The sequence below is a fragment of the Zosterops lateralis genome (assembly GCF_965231275.1).
Source record: "Zosterops lateralis genome assembly, chromosome: 3".
NCBI classification, from domain to species: domain Eukaryota; kingdom Metazoa; phylum Chordata; class Aves; order Passeriformes; family Zosteropidae; genus Zosterops; species Zosterops lateralis.
In genome coordinates this window covers 3,651,879-3,668,583 of record NC_139764.1, presented here as the reverse complement: position 1 = coordinate 3,668,583, position 16,705 = coordinate 3,651,879, and the positions used below count along the sequence as shown (strand labels likewise).

The following is a 16,705-nucleotide window of genomic DNA, read 5'->3' as shown; positions in this document are numbered from 1 at the left end:
GGGAGGGTGCCACAACGTGACGACACGGCGCCCCTCTCCCTCCGCTGCTGCGTGCCCATGGCGCCCGGCTCAGTTTTCCGAGCAGAGCCCGCGGCAGTGACTCGGCTTTCCGCAGACACAAAGTGACCGCAGCGCTCCCGCCCGCCGGAACCCCCCCGCAGGGAAGGAAAAGCCCGGCCGCGAGAAGTTCTTACTGCCCCCCAAAATAATGTACCAGACACTAGAATTAGGCTCGCGATGTAAGTACAGCTAATTAATTAAGCAGCCATGTGTTAATGCGCTCCGTGCTCCTACCAAAGACGAGCCTCAGTAAGCTTTTCCCAGGTTTTCAGCTCATGTAAATATATTCCATACACTGTTGGCCATAAAGAACCAATAGGAGAGCATTGAAATTAGAGCTAATTGCACAGAACAGCCCAGGCACTGGGAGTGGTTCACCAGAGTTACTCTGCAAAGGCTCAGACAGTCCCAATCCTGTTATTTCACCCACACAGTTTGATTCCTACTGTATCAAGTATTCCCAAACATTTTAAAATTACTTCCTGTGGGAAGCCACCCGCGGCTGATAAAGACCAGCCCCAGATCCCCATTTCCCACATAACAATCCTTCCCAATCCCTCTGAGTAACTTCTGTTCCTTCGTGGTAGTTTGGCAAAAATCAGGGATATTAATAATTTTCTTTTCAAAAACCCCACCTGTAAACTCTGGAATAGTACAATGAGGACAGAGAATGAAAAAAAAAAAAAAAAAAAAAAAAAAAAGCACAGAAAAATTCAGGAAAAAAAAAAGATTCCACCAGTCTAGAGAAGTATCTGAAATCTACATTCTCTAAGTCAGTCTGAAAGCTTCCTTTAGGTCTCAGGGAAAGCAAAACACACCGATTTCATACCACCCGACAGCCACCCACAGAATAAACTAAGGCTGGAATATTGCTGCATTTTGATGGCATCCACATATTTCATGATGAATGGAAATTTGATGGTATGTCAAGAGAAAAGGAACATGTTTTTTTCATTAATCTGTGCTGACAGGCAGAAGTTCAGTTCCCACTCCTGTTTATTTTTTCAAATAAGAAAAAAAAAAATCAGTATTTGAGAATAAACAAAAAATCACTATCTTAAATTTTACATATTTGCTGTTCTAGAGCCTGTGCTAGATCAGTTACAATAATTCAAAGGTAGTAGAACTGTCTCTTTATAGTTTTCATTTCTAAAACCACAAGACTGTGTTTATACTCTGACAGCATAAATAATCCCTGTCACTTGCTGGAGTCTGATAGTTTTTGTGACTATTGTGAAATTCAGGGAATTGCTCAAAGCAGGTAAGAAGGAGCCAGGTGTGCCCTGCACTGACGTCATGCCTCTGTCACCAGTCAAACCAGTTACACCAGTACACTTGCTCCAAGGAGGGATTATCCATCTGTCCAAAGGCTGAGCTCTACATGGCCACAGAACTCAGGGGACAGATTTATCAGCCCAAAGCTGCTTCCAATTTCTCTGCAAAGGAACCAGTCCAAGACATGAGGAGAAGAGAACAGGATGTGTCTCATCACCTGTGGGCACACACAATTACTACTTTTCTTTACAGCCCAAAAATGTTCACCAATCTCAACACTTGGGCCACACCTGCACGGATAAAAATCTGGAAGGAGTTACATAAGAAGATAACTTCTCTGTTATGTTTTGTAAAATGAGTACAGTTCTGCTATGATTGCACACATGAGTATTTCTGCACCGGTCTGTCAAGAAATCCCTGTGCTGGTTTCCAAGTTTGCACCTCTTCTGGAAGGTTTTCATTACCAGCAGATGAGATTTCTAAGAAACTACATTTGCCTTGTATTTAGCTCAGTAGCAAATTCCACCAAGACCACCAAGTGAGTCAGAACAACCTTAATATCTCAGATGGACCCTAATTCCACACAAGAGTTTTTGAACCTGTGCAAAGTGGCCAATTTACTTCTACCAGACAGAGGATTTTAAATTTATTATTCAGAAAGCTGAACAAAGCTCTGACCCTGTGCATGTTCATGTTCTGTTTGCACCCCAAGAACCACTCAGCAGTGGCATCTGTCAGCAGCTCACATATTCCAGCAGAAAATGGTTGATCTACTCAACAGTATCAGTAAGATTTAAGTAAGAATAAACTAAAATCTTATATAAACAGATGTCAAAGTTCTGTAACAGACTTCTAGCTCTGCTACAGCTATATAAATAATTCCAAAGAATAGCAAAGTTATTAGTATGTACAGACCTCAAAATAAGAGCTCCTTGCCCAATGCTTAGCTTAAGCAGTATTTCAACAACTTTTCTGATCTCCTTTTCTACTCTCCTGTTGCAGCCACACCTGCTCCTCTAGGTCTCCTCCCCTTCCTAAAGTTGTGCAAGTCTTGAGCAGTCTGTCCACCAGCCTCCCTTTCCACCCAGTGCTCATTTAGGTCTTTTTTCTGTAGCCTGAAACACAGACAGAAACAGACAGTGTATTGTAGTGTCTATTTGACTCCAATGAACTTTAATACCCTTCTGCAATCAGTACAATTAATTGTGAGTTAAATAACTGACTTCATTTCCTCAGAGCCTTCTTTTCCAATTAAGATAATTGTGAGATTAAAAGGATCAAAATTCTTGTTGAAATTTAACACATACAATAGTGACTTGTAGGCTAAGTCAAACAAATATAAAGACAACTCGGGTAAGAATAACCTATCTTCCTACTAAATGAATTGTTGTCAAAATAGTAAGACCTGAAAGTGAAATTAAATTTATCTTTCTAAAAATAAGACTTAAAACATTCCAACAAGCATCACGGCATTGTCTTCTCAACTTGTTCTGAGCCAGAAAACGGAAAAAAAAAATCTAATAGCCAGAAAAAAAAATTACCTGAATGGATACTCTTGCAAAAAGAAAAAAAAACAAAACAAACTTTGGGGTTTATTTATTCATTCATTTAAAGACCCTTCCTCTGATTGAAATCTTTCACTGACAGGGGAGGCTGATAGTCCATTAATTACATCTCAGAACAGTAAATTAATTCCCTCCAGGGACACTCTGCACACAGAACTGAACACTTGATACACCCCTCCCCCCTTTTGCCTCTCTGTGTTTTAGATTTCACTTTTTTTTTTTTTTCAACAACAGATATAATTTTCAAATACACATCATTTTCTTCTATGCCCTGGTACACAGGGCAATGTTTCAGGAACATGTTTTGTGTTAAACCCCAAGGTTTTCATGTGCCCTTTAACTACTTTTTCCTTTACATCTGCACTTGAAAATCTAACAATTTACTATAAATTATTCTAACCACCATCTCCCAATACCTGAGAACAACCACTTAAAATCATGTTCTATTTATTAACAACAGGCATTCAGGGATTATTTTACAATCAAGGTTCCAGCATAATATTTGTCTTTTCAGCCACTCTACCTCAATAAAACTGTGCTCATTTCAGGTTTTTTTAGAGTTTTGTTGTGTTGAATAGACTTCTAAGAGCCCAAGGGCAGCAAATGCAATTAAAATACAAATACTGAAAGCTTTGGTAACACATACTGGGTGTTGAAGATCCCTGTAGGAACGGTCAAACTGAAACTACTCAATCAATTGAGCAAAGGCTGGTGCCCTACTTATATTTTCAAGAAACTTTAAAATAAAACAGCTATTTTAATGATTAAGACAAACTTGGTTATTTAATCCACTGATGCAACCTTTAGAAGTTCAACATGTTATACATACATTTTACAAGGGAAAAAAAAAAGTTTTAATTATCTTTGCTTCATTTAACAAAAAAACCAAGACAGTATTTCAAGACAGAATTCTCAAACACCCACATGAAGAAAATACTCTGAAGAGTCTTAATATTTTTATGGCTTTTGATAAACTGGAGCCCTCAAATTTTATGGGCAGATGCAAAATTTACCACCTGAAAGGCAGCATAAAAAATTTGTCCAACTCCAAGGCCTTCTCTAACTGAGACAATTAAGCAAGAAACATTACTTTTTCTTTGATGCTCCAATTACTTTCATCTTCCCCCAACTCAAGGCCTTCCTACTGCTCAAAAACACAGGATAGATATTTTGACACTCATATGAAATTGATAAAGGACAGAAATCAGTTGAGATGCAGATGGTAGCTGATAGGATAGGCAGCTAACAGGCTACAACACAAAATGGCTGAGTGATTAGCAAAGTTAGTTAAGGGAGTAACAACTGATGAGTGCCTGACTGCAGAATACTCTTTATTCTAAGGTCCTTTTAATAAACAAAACAAAACTGCTTGGAACTACTGGTGATGCCCCACTGCTCTCCCTTTGCAAACTCTATTTCTCCTCCCTTCCTCCAAGTCCCTCTTTGCCTAAGAGCTGTCCTTTATGACAGAACCCTACTTCTTAGGAAAAGCAACTTAAACCTTCTAACTATTCAGTTGTGTGCATCTCCTGCAACCCTCCCTCCTTTCAGAGGGAGACAATGTGCCACTACTCCTTTATGGTCCTGAGTGTGAGGTTTTGGAGGACATCTGACAGAAATCAATCCTCCCTTTGCACATCTATTGAAGAGGCTCCATACTCCTATGAAGACTGGGTGTTAATTTGTCTCCTAAACAAGAATGGCAGTCCCAATTTCTTTTTTCCTTTGTTTGCTTTTTTATAAATGCCTCACTTCTCCTATCTCAAGATCTCAGAGTGGCTGCCAGGTGGGTGGGTAGAATCACTGACGTACAGCCTTAGGTGAGTCAAAAATAAATACCACTAATTTGAGCAATCATTTCTCCATCCCTTCACCAGCCAGTAGCAGCAATAACTGGTACAGACCCACCAGTGCTCCACTACAAACCAGATTTTCAACAAACCCTAAGCGGTTAAAGCACAGTTCAGCTGCTTGGTTGATCCAAGTGCATCAGAGTTCCTGCTTCTCCCCGCCAGCCACAGCGGAGTCCGACGCAGCTGGAGCTTTGCTGCTTCCAGCAAAAACAGTTTCAAAGGCAGCCTCCTGCTCCCCTAAAGTCACAGCAGCAGGAGCTCCTCGGACAGCTGTGTTGGGAAAGGCTGGCCGCTGCTCTGGAGCCCTTTCCAGGTCTGCTGTTCTCCTACCTCTCCTTTTGCCCAGGATTTTGATGTAATTAGCTGGCACAAGTCCTGTTGTTTGGCCATCGTAACTAGCCAGAAGCCAACCACGGATCTTGGGTTGTTGTTCTGAAACAAAGAATGTAAATGCATCAAGTTACAAGACAATTCAACAAAATTGGACAAAACTACTCTGTAAGTTTTATAGGAATGCAAGTAACCACTTAACAGGAAGTAAAAATTGGTGTGGATGAGGAATTTGGTTAATTAGGTGGTTTGGGGGCTTTTTTGTTTCAATTTTCAGACTCTTCCACTATAACTTACTTCACGTGTGGTGAGAAAATAAACAGAAAATCCAAAGTTTACCTTTGGGTGCTAATCTCAGCATGTCACCAGCACGGAAAGAAATTTCTTCTTCTGAAAGAGCATTGAAATCATACTCTGCTCTTCCAACCACATGGTCATCTTCTCCACTCGCCCAGTTACTAGACACTGTTTTCAAACACAAATCACAAGTTCATCTGCTTTCAGTTACAAAGCTTGGTGAAGAAAATATTTTAACTTCCTTGCTAACACTTTTCCAATACAGGAGTGACAGAAGTAACATGAAAAGCAAGATTTGCTGAGTAAATTCAACTAATACTTGTCCCACCCAAATCAAACTACCACATCTAATAGGAAAGAATGAAAAATTGAGAGGAACCATGATTCTGGAATCACAGAAAGCTTCAGCAGGAAACCACATCTTAACAAGGAGTTATTTAAGCAGGCTGTCACTTGCATCACATGCTTAAAATTCAGTACTGTGCCCCAGTATCTATTAATTACTACTGCTGTAGTGTGAGATTAATCACTATACAGGCAACAACAAAAGGAACAATACACACTGCACTTCTCATCTTTACCTGCTTCTTCATCACTGTGTGTAGAAAGCAGCTTCCAAATCAGGTAGGGGCCTCCCAATATAACAGCAAAGAACAAGAAAATGGGCCAGGACTTTGCAGAGTTAGCCACCTTGTCTTCAAAGCCGGCACGAGCCACTTTGCCCTCGCTCTCAGCCCACAAATCCTCGTTCTCACAGCTCTGCCGCAGGCCCAGCAGGCGCTGCAGGCGCTGGTAGAGGTACCTGACAGTCCTCACTAGGGCAAAAGCCGAAAACACCTTGGTGAAGTGGACCTTGAGGCGGGAGAAGTGGTTGGCCACGTCCAGCACGGCCCTGAAGCTGTTGTAGACGGCCGAGAAGGTGGCGTCCATCATCATGCTGACGGAGGCGAAGGCGTGCACGATGCTCTCGATGGACTGGAAGGCCCCCCTGCTGCTCTCCTCGGCCTGCTGCACAAACCTGCTGGGGGGGATGCCCTCGGCGCAGAAGCGGTTATAGCCCAGCCCGCCGTAGCCGTAGCTGTAGGGGCTGTAGCTTCCGTAGAAGGAGGTGCCATAGGAGCCGTAGCCCGGGGAGAAGGAGCTGCTGTAGGCCGGCCTGAAGGCGCTCAGGCTGCTGCTCGTCGTTTGCTGGGACGGCCTCGGCAAAATGGGCGGAGGGATTCGCGCCACCGCGGGCTGCCCCGGCCTGGTCAGCAGGTTGTCGCCCAGGTCAGCAGACCTAAAGAGATTCAGAGAATCAAGATCAGCACCCAAAGTTTAAGTTTTCCTTTCCACAGAGCCCTTGGCTAACTGCATAAACACCACAGAGAGTTCCAGCAGTGCAGGGATAGGGAACATGGGAGCCCAACACTCAGTACGCTGAACAGCATAAAAAATCTGGACAAGAAACACAGAACCTTCAAGGGAATAAAACCCCATAATCAGATATTCAGTGTAAACATGAAGCTGGAATGTAAACATGGAAAAACTTGGTCTATTTATTCTATCATTTATTGTGTGTTTAACGTATCAACACATGAAATACACAACCCAGAGCCATCAAACCTGCTGCTTTAACACCCAGGTCATTCTTCTGCACATGAAACCCTCTCACACGCCCTAACACAAACTCTTGTGAACTTACCAGTCTAAAAGCTTTATTTCCAACCCTTGTTCCCAGCTTTTCTACACAATGAGCCAATGATACAGCAAGAAGAAAGCTTGAGAGCTCCTCTGAATCCACTCTTACAGGGTGATATGACCTAATTAAGAATCTAAGTAATTATGCAACAATATGTGCAAGGGCTTTGTTTGGGGACCCCAATTTCCCTCTCTACCCAAACTACCTGATTACCCCTGTGCACGTTGTCAAAGGGTGAATCTACTGCTGAGGAGTGTTGGCAGAGAGAGGTCTTAATTTAGTATTTTTAATTTTCCTTTGAATGCCCATAAGTTTAAATTGTGTTATCAATGCCCTTTGTAACAAAACTCTGGAAGTACTCGACTGGCATTTGAATTCTGTCAAGCAGCTTTCTGTCCAACTTCTGCCAGTCCTGCCAATAAAAATGTGTTTCATTCACACATCATCACCCCAAAAGTCAAACATTTTATTTTCCATGCTTACTGCCTCGTCCCATGACTTCCCACTTCTGCAGTCCACAAAAAAAAGAAGGAAGTCAAACTGGAATTGCTATGGAGCTGCTGCTTGCTGTACTATTTCCATACAAGGTAGGGAACAGCTTCTCAGCAAAACTTAAAGGTTTCCACAGCAAAGAATAATATTTGTATCTTTACACTGCTGCTTTTTCCACTGCAGACTGTAACTCTTTCAGCAGTTGAAAACATGAGGAAAAATAGGTTATTACCCCAGCCAACAGAGCTGCTGTAATTCGGTTAGTCACATTACAGTCTCCTGTCCAGCAGCCAACTTGGGACACCCCACTTCAAAGCTGCCTGAAGCCATTTAAAATGGGGTAAACAAACCCAGAATGAAAAACCAACACCAAACTGCTGGCTCTGCACGCTGCAGAAAACACAGCGAACTTTCTGCTCAATGTTTAGTTTCGGGCCAATCTTTCGCCCAGTTTCAGCTCCCTCCAGCTGCAATCGCCAGCACCCAGTGAAAAACAAGATGAGCATTTAGCAACCTAGCGAGCCTTCCTTGACTTTCCATTAAAAATAAGGAGCTTACAAACGCTCTCTGTGCATCCTTCCCCACGAGCGGGCTGGGTTTTCTGGGAGAGCTCCCAGAAGACGGGAACACACAGGACACCGACAACACACAGCGATCCTTTCCAAGTCCTGCGGGTGACAGCAGCTCCCCCAGCCAGCCCTGCAGAGGCTCGGGGGCTCACGGAGCTGCACAGCCCCGGGAAAGGACTGCAAAAGCCGCCAGGAATGGACTAAGAATGCCACAGACGAGGACTGTGAATGCCACAGACGAGGACTGTGAATGCCGCCAGACGAGGACTACGAATGCTCCCAGGAGTGAACTGTGAACTCGTTCACCACCGGTGACAACACAGCTTTCCCTTCCCTCTGACACCAGCGGGGTTTGAGCCCGCAGCCCCGCACGCCCAGCCCAGCCCAGCCTGGCCCAGCCCTCCCGGCCCGGCACAAGCCCCTCACGGTGCGGGGCGGCCCCGGGCCGCGCTCAGCCCTGGCCGGGCCTGACCTTTGAGCCCGCCCCGGGGCAGCGGGCCCGGCCGGCCGGGAAGGGGAGAACACCCTCGGCCTCGGCGGCGGGGACACCCGGGGAGGGACGGCCGCACTCACTGGAAGGCGGGCGCGGCGCCCGGCAGCCGCCGGGACTCCCAAGGCTTGGGGGGCGGCGGCGTCGCCGCCATCGCACCCGCTCGGCTCCGCTCGACCCCGGCTCGGCCTCACTCGGCCCCGCTCGGTTCGGGTTCGACCTCTCTGTGCCCCGCCCGCCGGCAGGCGTCACGCGGGAACGCCGAGCTATTCCACCAGCCGCCCTGTGGGCGCGGCGCCCCAGCACGCCGGCCGAGCGATGCGCTCTGCCACTCTGCTGAGCGAGCCTGTGCCGGGGTCCGCGGACCACTGCGTGAGGGGTGAGCGGGACCGGGAGCGGGAATAGGAACGGGAATGGGAATGGGAGTGGGATCGTGAGCGGGAATGAGAGTGCGAGTGAGAGCCGGAAGGCGAATGGAGCGGGAACGGAGGCGGAAGGGGGGTCCCGAGCCCCCCTGCCCTCAGACGTGAGGGGTGCTGAGCTCCGCCCTGAGGTGCTGGGCCGGAGCGGGGCCTCGATTCCTCCCCCAGCATCGCCAGCAAGTGTCGGGAATATCGCCACCTTTGCCGTTACGTGTCACACAGCGCCGGTATTTAAGTCTCATGGAGATGAACTGAGGTTGCATTTACCTAAAAGCGTGTTTTTTCGTGTTTGCTCTTTCTCTCTAAAAGCAGCTTTGGAGTTTTCCAGGTAGCCTTGGTTTTTTACAACTTATCATAAAGCATCCGAATCCAGGGCTAACGAAATTAATTGAATTAATAACCTTTCTGTGCTGTGGAGGTTTCCCATGGCTTCAGTATTTCTGTGCAAGGTACTCCTGAGCAGGATTGGATGTGGCATGGAACACATGGATACATCCCATCCCTTGGGACACGAGAACTAGGAGAGCATCAAATGTTGCTTACAGGAGCTCAGCCCAAAGCAAAGTCAAGTGGTTCATTAGTACTGTGGAATTCCTTGCTGAATTTATTCCTGCTTTGAGTGGCAGTGGACTCATTAAACCTTTGGTCTGAACGACTGTGGTTATCCTTATTTGCCTCCTGAAATTTCCTAGATGTCCAGTAAGGGTGAGCAGTTCACTGGGAATCTCTCTTCTTCTGAAAAAAATTACTGAGTTCTGTCACTTCACAAAATTTTGGCAAAAAACCCACAAAAACACTGAAAGAACAAAAACAAAACCCAGTCTTTTCTAAAGTTCTGGGCAGAGAGAATGACAGGAAACCAAATTAGCCATGATATTTTAGGGGTGAAAAAAAGCATTGTGAGATTTCTCACAAAAACTTGAGTCCTATATAGAGAAGGGAAATAAATCTTAAAAAAAATTGTGTAACAAAAGCGAGTGACTTGAGGCTCTTATTTTTTTTTCCTTGTGATTTTAACACACTGATTCTTTAGTCACTGCAATTTTAGGAGGAATTCCCATTTTAAATTTGCCTTAATGTGTCTTAGCTCCACCTTCCTTCCTTCAGTAAAGATTAGCATGTCATGTACTTTATCCAAGATAAAACTGGGCAAAAACTCAGCATTCCCTTGTCAGAAGGAATTCAGTTTTTCTAGGAAAAACCTGAGAAATGGAGAAGCTTTTCCTCCAGTCAGGGGTCTTTTTGATTTGGTCTTCCCCTTCTCTCCTGCCTGTGATTTAAAAGAAATGTGTCTCTAAAATTCCAGTCACTTTAAATATGGTGCAGCTAAAGTCTCAGCTGAGTCTTTTTGTTATTGAAATGCTGAACTATGTTTGTTCTGAGCTTTTCTTTTCACTTCTGTGTGTTGAATTTTAGGTCTGCCCAGCATGTCTCCACTGACAGAGAAGGACAGGCCCATCATTCAGCTCTTGCTCAGCACTGGCACTTGCCCACGATGTGTTCTGAGGTTCTGCTGTGTGGGGTCACAGATGCTCTACAGACATCCCCACGAGGTTTGTCCTGTGTGGTGTTCTTGGACTCTTGGCCTGAAAGGAAAAGGAGTTATGTAAAACTGTGCTTTTTCCCTTAATGTAAAGGGAATTTACATGGAATTGCAGAATTGGCAGGGGGATGCAACTGAAGAATTGCAGAGCAAAGGTTAAGGATAAATCAGAGTAACATGGTGTTGTCAGACATCCTACTTAGCTTGCTCTAATCCCCTGTCTTTGTGCTTGTGTCTGCTGGTGTCTCTCTGGATTGTTTTGTCTTTGCTCAAGTTTAGACTCTCCAGAATTCATTTTCAACATCTTTCTTCCCTGTCCTTTTCCATTTCTTATCAATTACCTGAGGACTGTTCATTCATTGTGTCGTTTTTTATCCTTTTGCCTGTTTTCCTGATTTTCCTCTGATTTGCAACAACACAGTAACTGCTGTCTTCCTTACTGAAAACCTTTTAGTGAATCCTCCTTCCTGAACTATGTCTTGTCTCTGATCCTTCCAGGAATCAGAGACATGCAGGTAATTCCTAATTTTTGGAGGTTTCTCTCCTGACACAAAGTTCTTACCCTGTGTGTTTAATTTCACTCCCACCTGTGTCTGTTCTCTTTTCTTTTTATTATAGTGGCCAACTCTCTTCCTGGGCTAGTGGAGTTGAAGGAATTAAATTCTGATATAATCTAAATTACAAGAAAGCACTAAATGTCTCTTTCCATGGAATAGTGATGGGGCAAAGATAAATGTCTTTCTGCAAGCCAGGTCTGGAAAATGTTTTGGTTCTTGGATGAGAAACAAGTCTATTCAGCAATATTTTCTCTGGAAATTTCTCTTTTGAGAGAAATGCAGCTTGGAGCTGTTGAACTGTGTCTTAAAGATGTCTTTGGGTATAAAGACATCTTTAATTAACAACATTCCATGTCGTTAATTACCTACACTACGCCTCAACTGGAACAGCACTGCCCTATGGAACTGTGTCTTTTAAAGAGGAGCAAACAATCACAGAGGTGTGATTCCTGTGTTTGTGTTAGGAGCTGCTGAAGGACTTGCAGAAGTTTCTGAGGAACAGTCATGAGGAAGAAGGCTCAGTCTGTCTGGATGTGTCTAACCCACCGTGTAAGAGGCTCAGGCTGGAGCCTGGGGAGGAAGGTGCCAGTGACCGGAACTGCAACGTAGCCATCCCACAGCTCCCTCCGGCTGATGATGGGAATGCTGCCACCCAGAGCTTGCCTGGGAACATTTGCAACGTGTGCTTGGGAGTTCTCCAGGAGTTCTGCGAGGCTGGCTTTGTTAAAAAGGTAAAGTTTTTGCCTTTTGGGGTACTTTTCTGGAGCTTGCATATGTTGGGGCCTACGGGATAGAGCCGATGGCTAAAAACACTGTGCAGGGTGTTTTTTTTGTTGTTGTTTTCTCAAAAGAAATGTTTTCTCTTTCTTTTGAAAGAAAGAGTCCAGGCAACAAGCCAAAACATTTGCCTCTTTTGAAGATTTGAAATGTAGATGGCAAAATCCTATTCCATCCTGCTTCCAGGCTGTGTCTGCACACCTGTGCATCTGTGGTGGGACCAAATTTTGCCCAGGTTTTGTCATAGTGGCACTTTCTTTAAAAATAACAGTGCAGGTGCAGTGGAATGACTGCAGGGAGCACACTTTCCTAAGAAAAGGACTAACAGATACGTGGTTACATTAATTTAGGAGATGACCTGAGGTTCAGCTGCTTTCAAGGAAAACCTCAGTGGAACTGGTGAACTCTCTTCACTTTTTTATGTGACAGGAAGATGAGGAGTCATCGAGTGCTGTTCTCTGAACTACGTGTTTCTAACACAGCATGAACCTGTCTTTATGAAGTGCCACAGGGGAAGAAAACATTTTGGTGATGCAACAGATTGTGGATAATAGAGAAAATGCGAGTTAGTAGAGAATGTGGGCACAGAGTCTTGCAAATGCCATCCCTGAGCAATTGCATTGCTCGTGTGACAAACTGAAATGTGAGCTAGAAAACTCACACTGTCATCTGAGATATTTAACAGAGCTTTGATAGAAAAGGATTTGATTTAATTGCAGGAATGTATCAAAAATGGGAATAGACAGAAAGCATAATATGCAGTTTCTGTTGTTGCAGAACATAATTCTTTCTTTTTTGTTTCCATGGGCAGAATATGTATCTTTTTACAGACTCCACTGCTGAGATTTGTTTAAAAGCTACTCTCTTTAGTAGCGATGGAAAATCTGACAGCATTTGTTAAAGCACCACAAAACATAATTATTTGATACATAAATTTCCTTATCTGAGATGCTGATTTCACTTAAAATTTCAATATACAGTTGGGCCTGGCCTGAAAATAGTGAGTTTGGATGTTTCATAGCACCAAGGGTGCTGTTGACTAGTAACTTTTTTTAACAAGACAGAAGGGCTTATATTTCAATAAGTTGTTAGTGATTACTGTGATTTGTATGTTGGACATGAATTCACAGTGGTTGCTCTATAGCAAAAATTATCATCTCAATCCCATTGCTGTGGTTTCATATTAAGCTCCTTCTCTTACAGGTGTGCCAAAAAGTGAATTCTGCTGACTACCAGTTCATCAGTTTTGTGTTTTCTGTGTCACTGCCCCCACAGCTGTCTGTCAGGGAGGTAAGTAACTTAAATATAACTTAAATAATTAAATATGTATTTAAGAAAGTAACTGTGGAATGTATGAGCTGGAAGTGGTTTGATTTTTGATTGTTATTATTTAAAAAAACCCAAAAGCCCATGCTGGAAGTGAAGTCTGCTCTCCCCTTCCTTGTGAGTATTATTGTAATTAGTAAAGAGCCTGGGTCACTTCAGTTTTCAGTTAGCCCAGGAATTAACCTTCCATGTGAAGACCTAAAAAGAGTTTGTTGAAAACCTCAGTGAATTGTTTTTGATGCAGATGCCAGCCCTGCTTTGTGGACCTTCTTGAAGATAGAACTGGCACAGTTGGTGCCTTTCCAGGGATAAATGGTAATTGGTAGTGCAGAATGCAAACGAAGCAATTTGAGGATGAACTCTTGAAGTGTTCAGCATTTCAAATGATGGGAAAATGCACTTAGTCACTTAGTTGTGAGATATTTTGCAGTCTTCCTCTGCTTTCTGATACAAAATGATGCAAAAGTACTGTTCTAAAATTGATGCACAAGTGGTGTTCTGAAGGGCAACATGTAAATCTGTACAAGAGATGCCTGCTGTAGTTGAAAGGTGCTGGAAGCTTCAGTGAACATGGCAGAAAGAAGTGTAGATGGTTGGATTTCTGTGTGAAGCTGTGGTGAGGTCTGTCCTGCTCCCTCACAGCTTGGTAAATAATCTAGTGCACATGTAGTGGTGTTAGTGCTGTTGGTTGTGGCATCTTGGGCAAGTGCCACTGTCATAGCTAACAAATATTCCACTCCTAAATCTTCTGGAGCACAAGATTCTCTCCTTCCCATCTTAAACTGAGCACAATTGTTGTGTTTGCTCTGTCCTTTCTGGCTGGTGAACTGCCCAGTTTCCCATTTTGGTTTTGGATGCTTCCAACAATTGAGGTCTGTCAAAGGGCACTTTGAGGGTAGGTGAGTATTGGGATGCTTTGTGATGCTGCGGCAAGCCCCAAATGAAGGTCAGTCAGGCTTTACCAGGTTTTACTGCAGCCCCAAGCCTGGAGTGAGCCGAGGATCCCAGAGCAGCTGATGTTTGCAGGAAGCCTCGGTAGAGGGTGGTGTTGCACTGCAGTTCGGGTGAGGGAGGGATGTCCTCACTGCCTGGGGCTGCTGGGGACAGCCGAGGGAGCCAGAGCTGTTCTCTGGGCCCACAGATCAATAGATGGAGTGACAGGAGTGAGTAGGGAGCTCCAAAACTGGAGCTGTTCCCTTTGGAAGCACTTTTAGTTCGACTTTGGATTAAGAAGTTTCTGCTGTCCCTTCTATTCCATGCCTCCAGTCTTGTGGAATGCTAAAGCAGCTGTTTGCTCCAATTGCAGGGGTGAGAAGGGGCGGTGGTGGAGGAGGAAGAACTTTAAAAATCATGGGGATTTATTTACCTCCTATCTGTTTATCACTTAAAAATAAATAGGTGAGAACCTGTTTCACAGCCACAGAAAAGCAGCAATACAGTGTGTAAAAACGCCTGAAAATATCTAAGTCGGATATCAGAATATCTCAACATGCTTTGTGCTGAAAAGAGGCCATTTGTTAAATTCTGCTTTTAATTATTTGACCTGCTGTGTACAAGAACATATGGAACCCTATCATCAAAGAACACCCAAAGGCAGCCTCTCTCCCACTGCCCTCTGGTGTGACACACAGATTTTCCCCATCATCTTTTTTAACAACAACAAAAAAAATAAATCAGAAACTGCCTTTCAGTATTACCTTCATCTCATTTAATTATGACAGTTGTCATCCTGCCAAGTCTAAAATGTATGAGAGGAGCTGGAAAAGAGCGGGACATAAAATCTACATTTGCATAGTATTTGTATCTGTGATGCAAGGAAGCAATTGCCTCCTTCCACCAGGAGGAGATTTGATTGAAATAAATCATAAATCCAGGAGTCCCAAGTTTATGTCAGACAGCTCTATTAGAATATGAAGTGAGTCGTGCCCTTCAGAAAGGGGACTGCTGGCTCTGCCCGTGGTCTCACTCATGATCCATCATCCTGGTGCTTGCTACAAGGACATTGATAAAAATACCATCTGTAGTCATTACTCCCTGTGGGGCTGCCTGTGCCTCATCCTGGAATTCCCTATCTCCAAGCTCTCTTCTAATGCACTGAAACATTGTTGTGCCTGGTATTTCAGCTGTTGCCACTGTGCTCCCTCAGATGGCACCAGAATAATATCCTGCAGCTCCTAATCAATACAGTGCCTGGGCTGGTGTGTTCCAGAGATGTATTTGCTGCTGAGCATTGCCCTGCAGGCTTCAGCTCTGTAATGAGCATTTTTCATTTTCAAACCACTTCACAAACATGAAGTAATTACGAGGAAGAGGGATCTGATCCCCTGCTCCATGTTCAGCTGGGAGAGAGTAGAGGGGTTTGGCTGGCTTGGTGGTTGGATGTGGTTTGGAATTTGGGATCTTTTGGCTTCTGTGCTTGCAGTACCCTCATCTATTGTTTCCCCTTAACTGAAGGGGAAAAGTAATTTCTTTAATTCTCTGTTAACTTGGAAGTCAAGATAGAGAGGGGATGAAATTTGACCTCTGGTCTCATTTTAGCATAGCTGCTCCTGTGCCGAAGTTTTGTAGTTTTATCCCAAGAAAACAGGGAAGAGGAGTGAGATAACCCTCCCCCTTAATCCCAAACATTCCCAAGCTGCATGTACTCTAAATCAAGCCATGAGAGAGGTTTCCTTGTAAATTGGCATTTGTCAAATGCAGCTTCCTAGTCCCAGTTCTGTGGTTGTCACATCCTCTAGTTCAGAGATACACTCAAGGAATTTCAATTGACGCTATTTTTATTTATGATTTTATCTGGGTTATTATGCAAACAGGATTACAGTATACTTCAAGTGAAGCAGCCTTACTCACACTCTCTTCAAATGCAGGATATTGAATTGCAGTGGATTTGAGTAAACAGGATTTCATCACTACAACTGCATTTGTTTTGTTCAGCAGTGCGTGGGTTTGTGTATCATGGATATAACGAAGTTTGTGTCCTCTCCCCACCGTTTCTCTTCCCTCTTAATTTCTAGCACTATTTTTAGGGTTCCCTCATTCTTATAGATGTACCAAATGAAGGATAATAGACTTATTTTGTTGATTGAGTTCCTTATCAGCATGGAAAAGGGATCTGTGATGCGGTTCCTTCTGATATCCATGTGATGCTGGCCCTGCTTCCTGGAGTTTGAGACCTGTTTTCAAACCTCTTCCTTAGAATTATTTCCTTGAGAATGCACAATGATTCTTTCAGCAGAGTCTGGGGGAGGTTATTCTTTAAGTATATGAAAAATAAAAGATGGGGAAGGGATTTAAAAGTCTGCAGCCTACAGACTGAAAACTGTTCCGTTGTGTTGGTTTCAAATCAAGCAACTTGATTTTTGGAATTCATCTTCAGTGAGGATAGTGACCCAGACTGACTGAATTACTTAGTGGTTTCCTGCCTGTTGTAATGTATTTTGTAGTTGTTGTTAGTAGAAAACTGAAAAT

General features: G+C 43.8%; 2 protein-coding genes across 4 annotated transcripts in view; one reads left to right on the top strand and one right to left on the bottom strand.

Annotated features, from left to right (window-relative positions):
* Positions 1-27: 27 nt before the first annotated feature.
* PUS10 (pseudouridine synthase 10) overlaps positions 28-16,705 on the top strand; it is a gene marked incomplete at its 5' end in the record, with an annotated part of 31,594 nt that continues 14,916 nt past the window's right edge. The window contains 4 exons of one of the 2 annotated variants that reach the window (XM_083857422.1): positions 28-239; positions 10,451-10,587; positions 11,599-11,865; positions 13,115-13,201. In XM_083857422.1, the coding sequence (XP_083713548.1) occupies positions 209-239; positions 10,451-10,587; positions 11,599-11,865; positions 13,115-13,201 (522 nt within the window). Of the gene's footprint in view, positions 240-8,959; positions 8,992-10,450; positions 10,588-11,598; positions 11,866-13,114; positions 13,202-16,705 lie in introns of those variants that run through there. The other variant, XM_083857423.1, reaches the window with a different exon arrangement.
* Positions 648-8,766, bottom strand: PEX13 (peroxisomal biogenesis factor 13; the record flags this gene model as incomplete). 2 transcript variants are annotated; one of them, XM_083857425.1, is made up of 4 exons in its annotated part: positions 648-5,185; positions 5,423-5,548; positions 5,962-6,659; positions 8,696-8,766. In XM_083857425.1, the coding sequence occupies 4 exons, from the start codon at positions 8,764-8,766 to the stop codon at positions 4,890-4,892; spliced, it is 1,191 nt and encodes a 396-aa protein (XP_083713551.1). In that variant the 3' UTR covers positions 648-4,889. The 2 variants fall into 2 exon arrangements, with proteins under 2 accessions (XP_083713551.1, XP_083713552.1); XM_083857426.1 differs by lacking the exon at positions 8,696-8,766 and adding an exon at positions 8,112-8,143.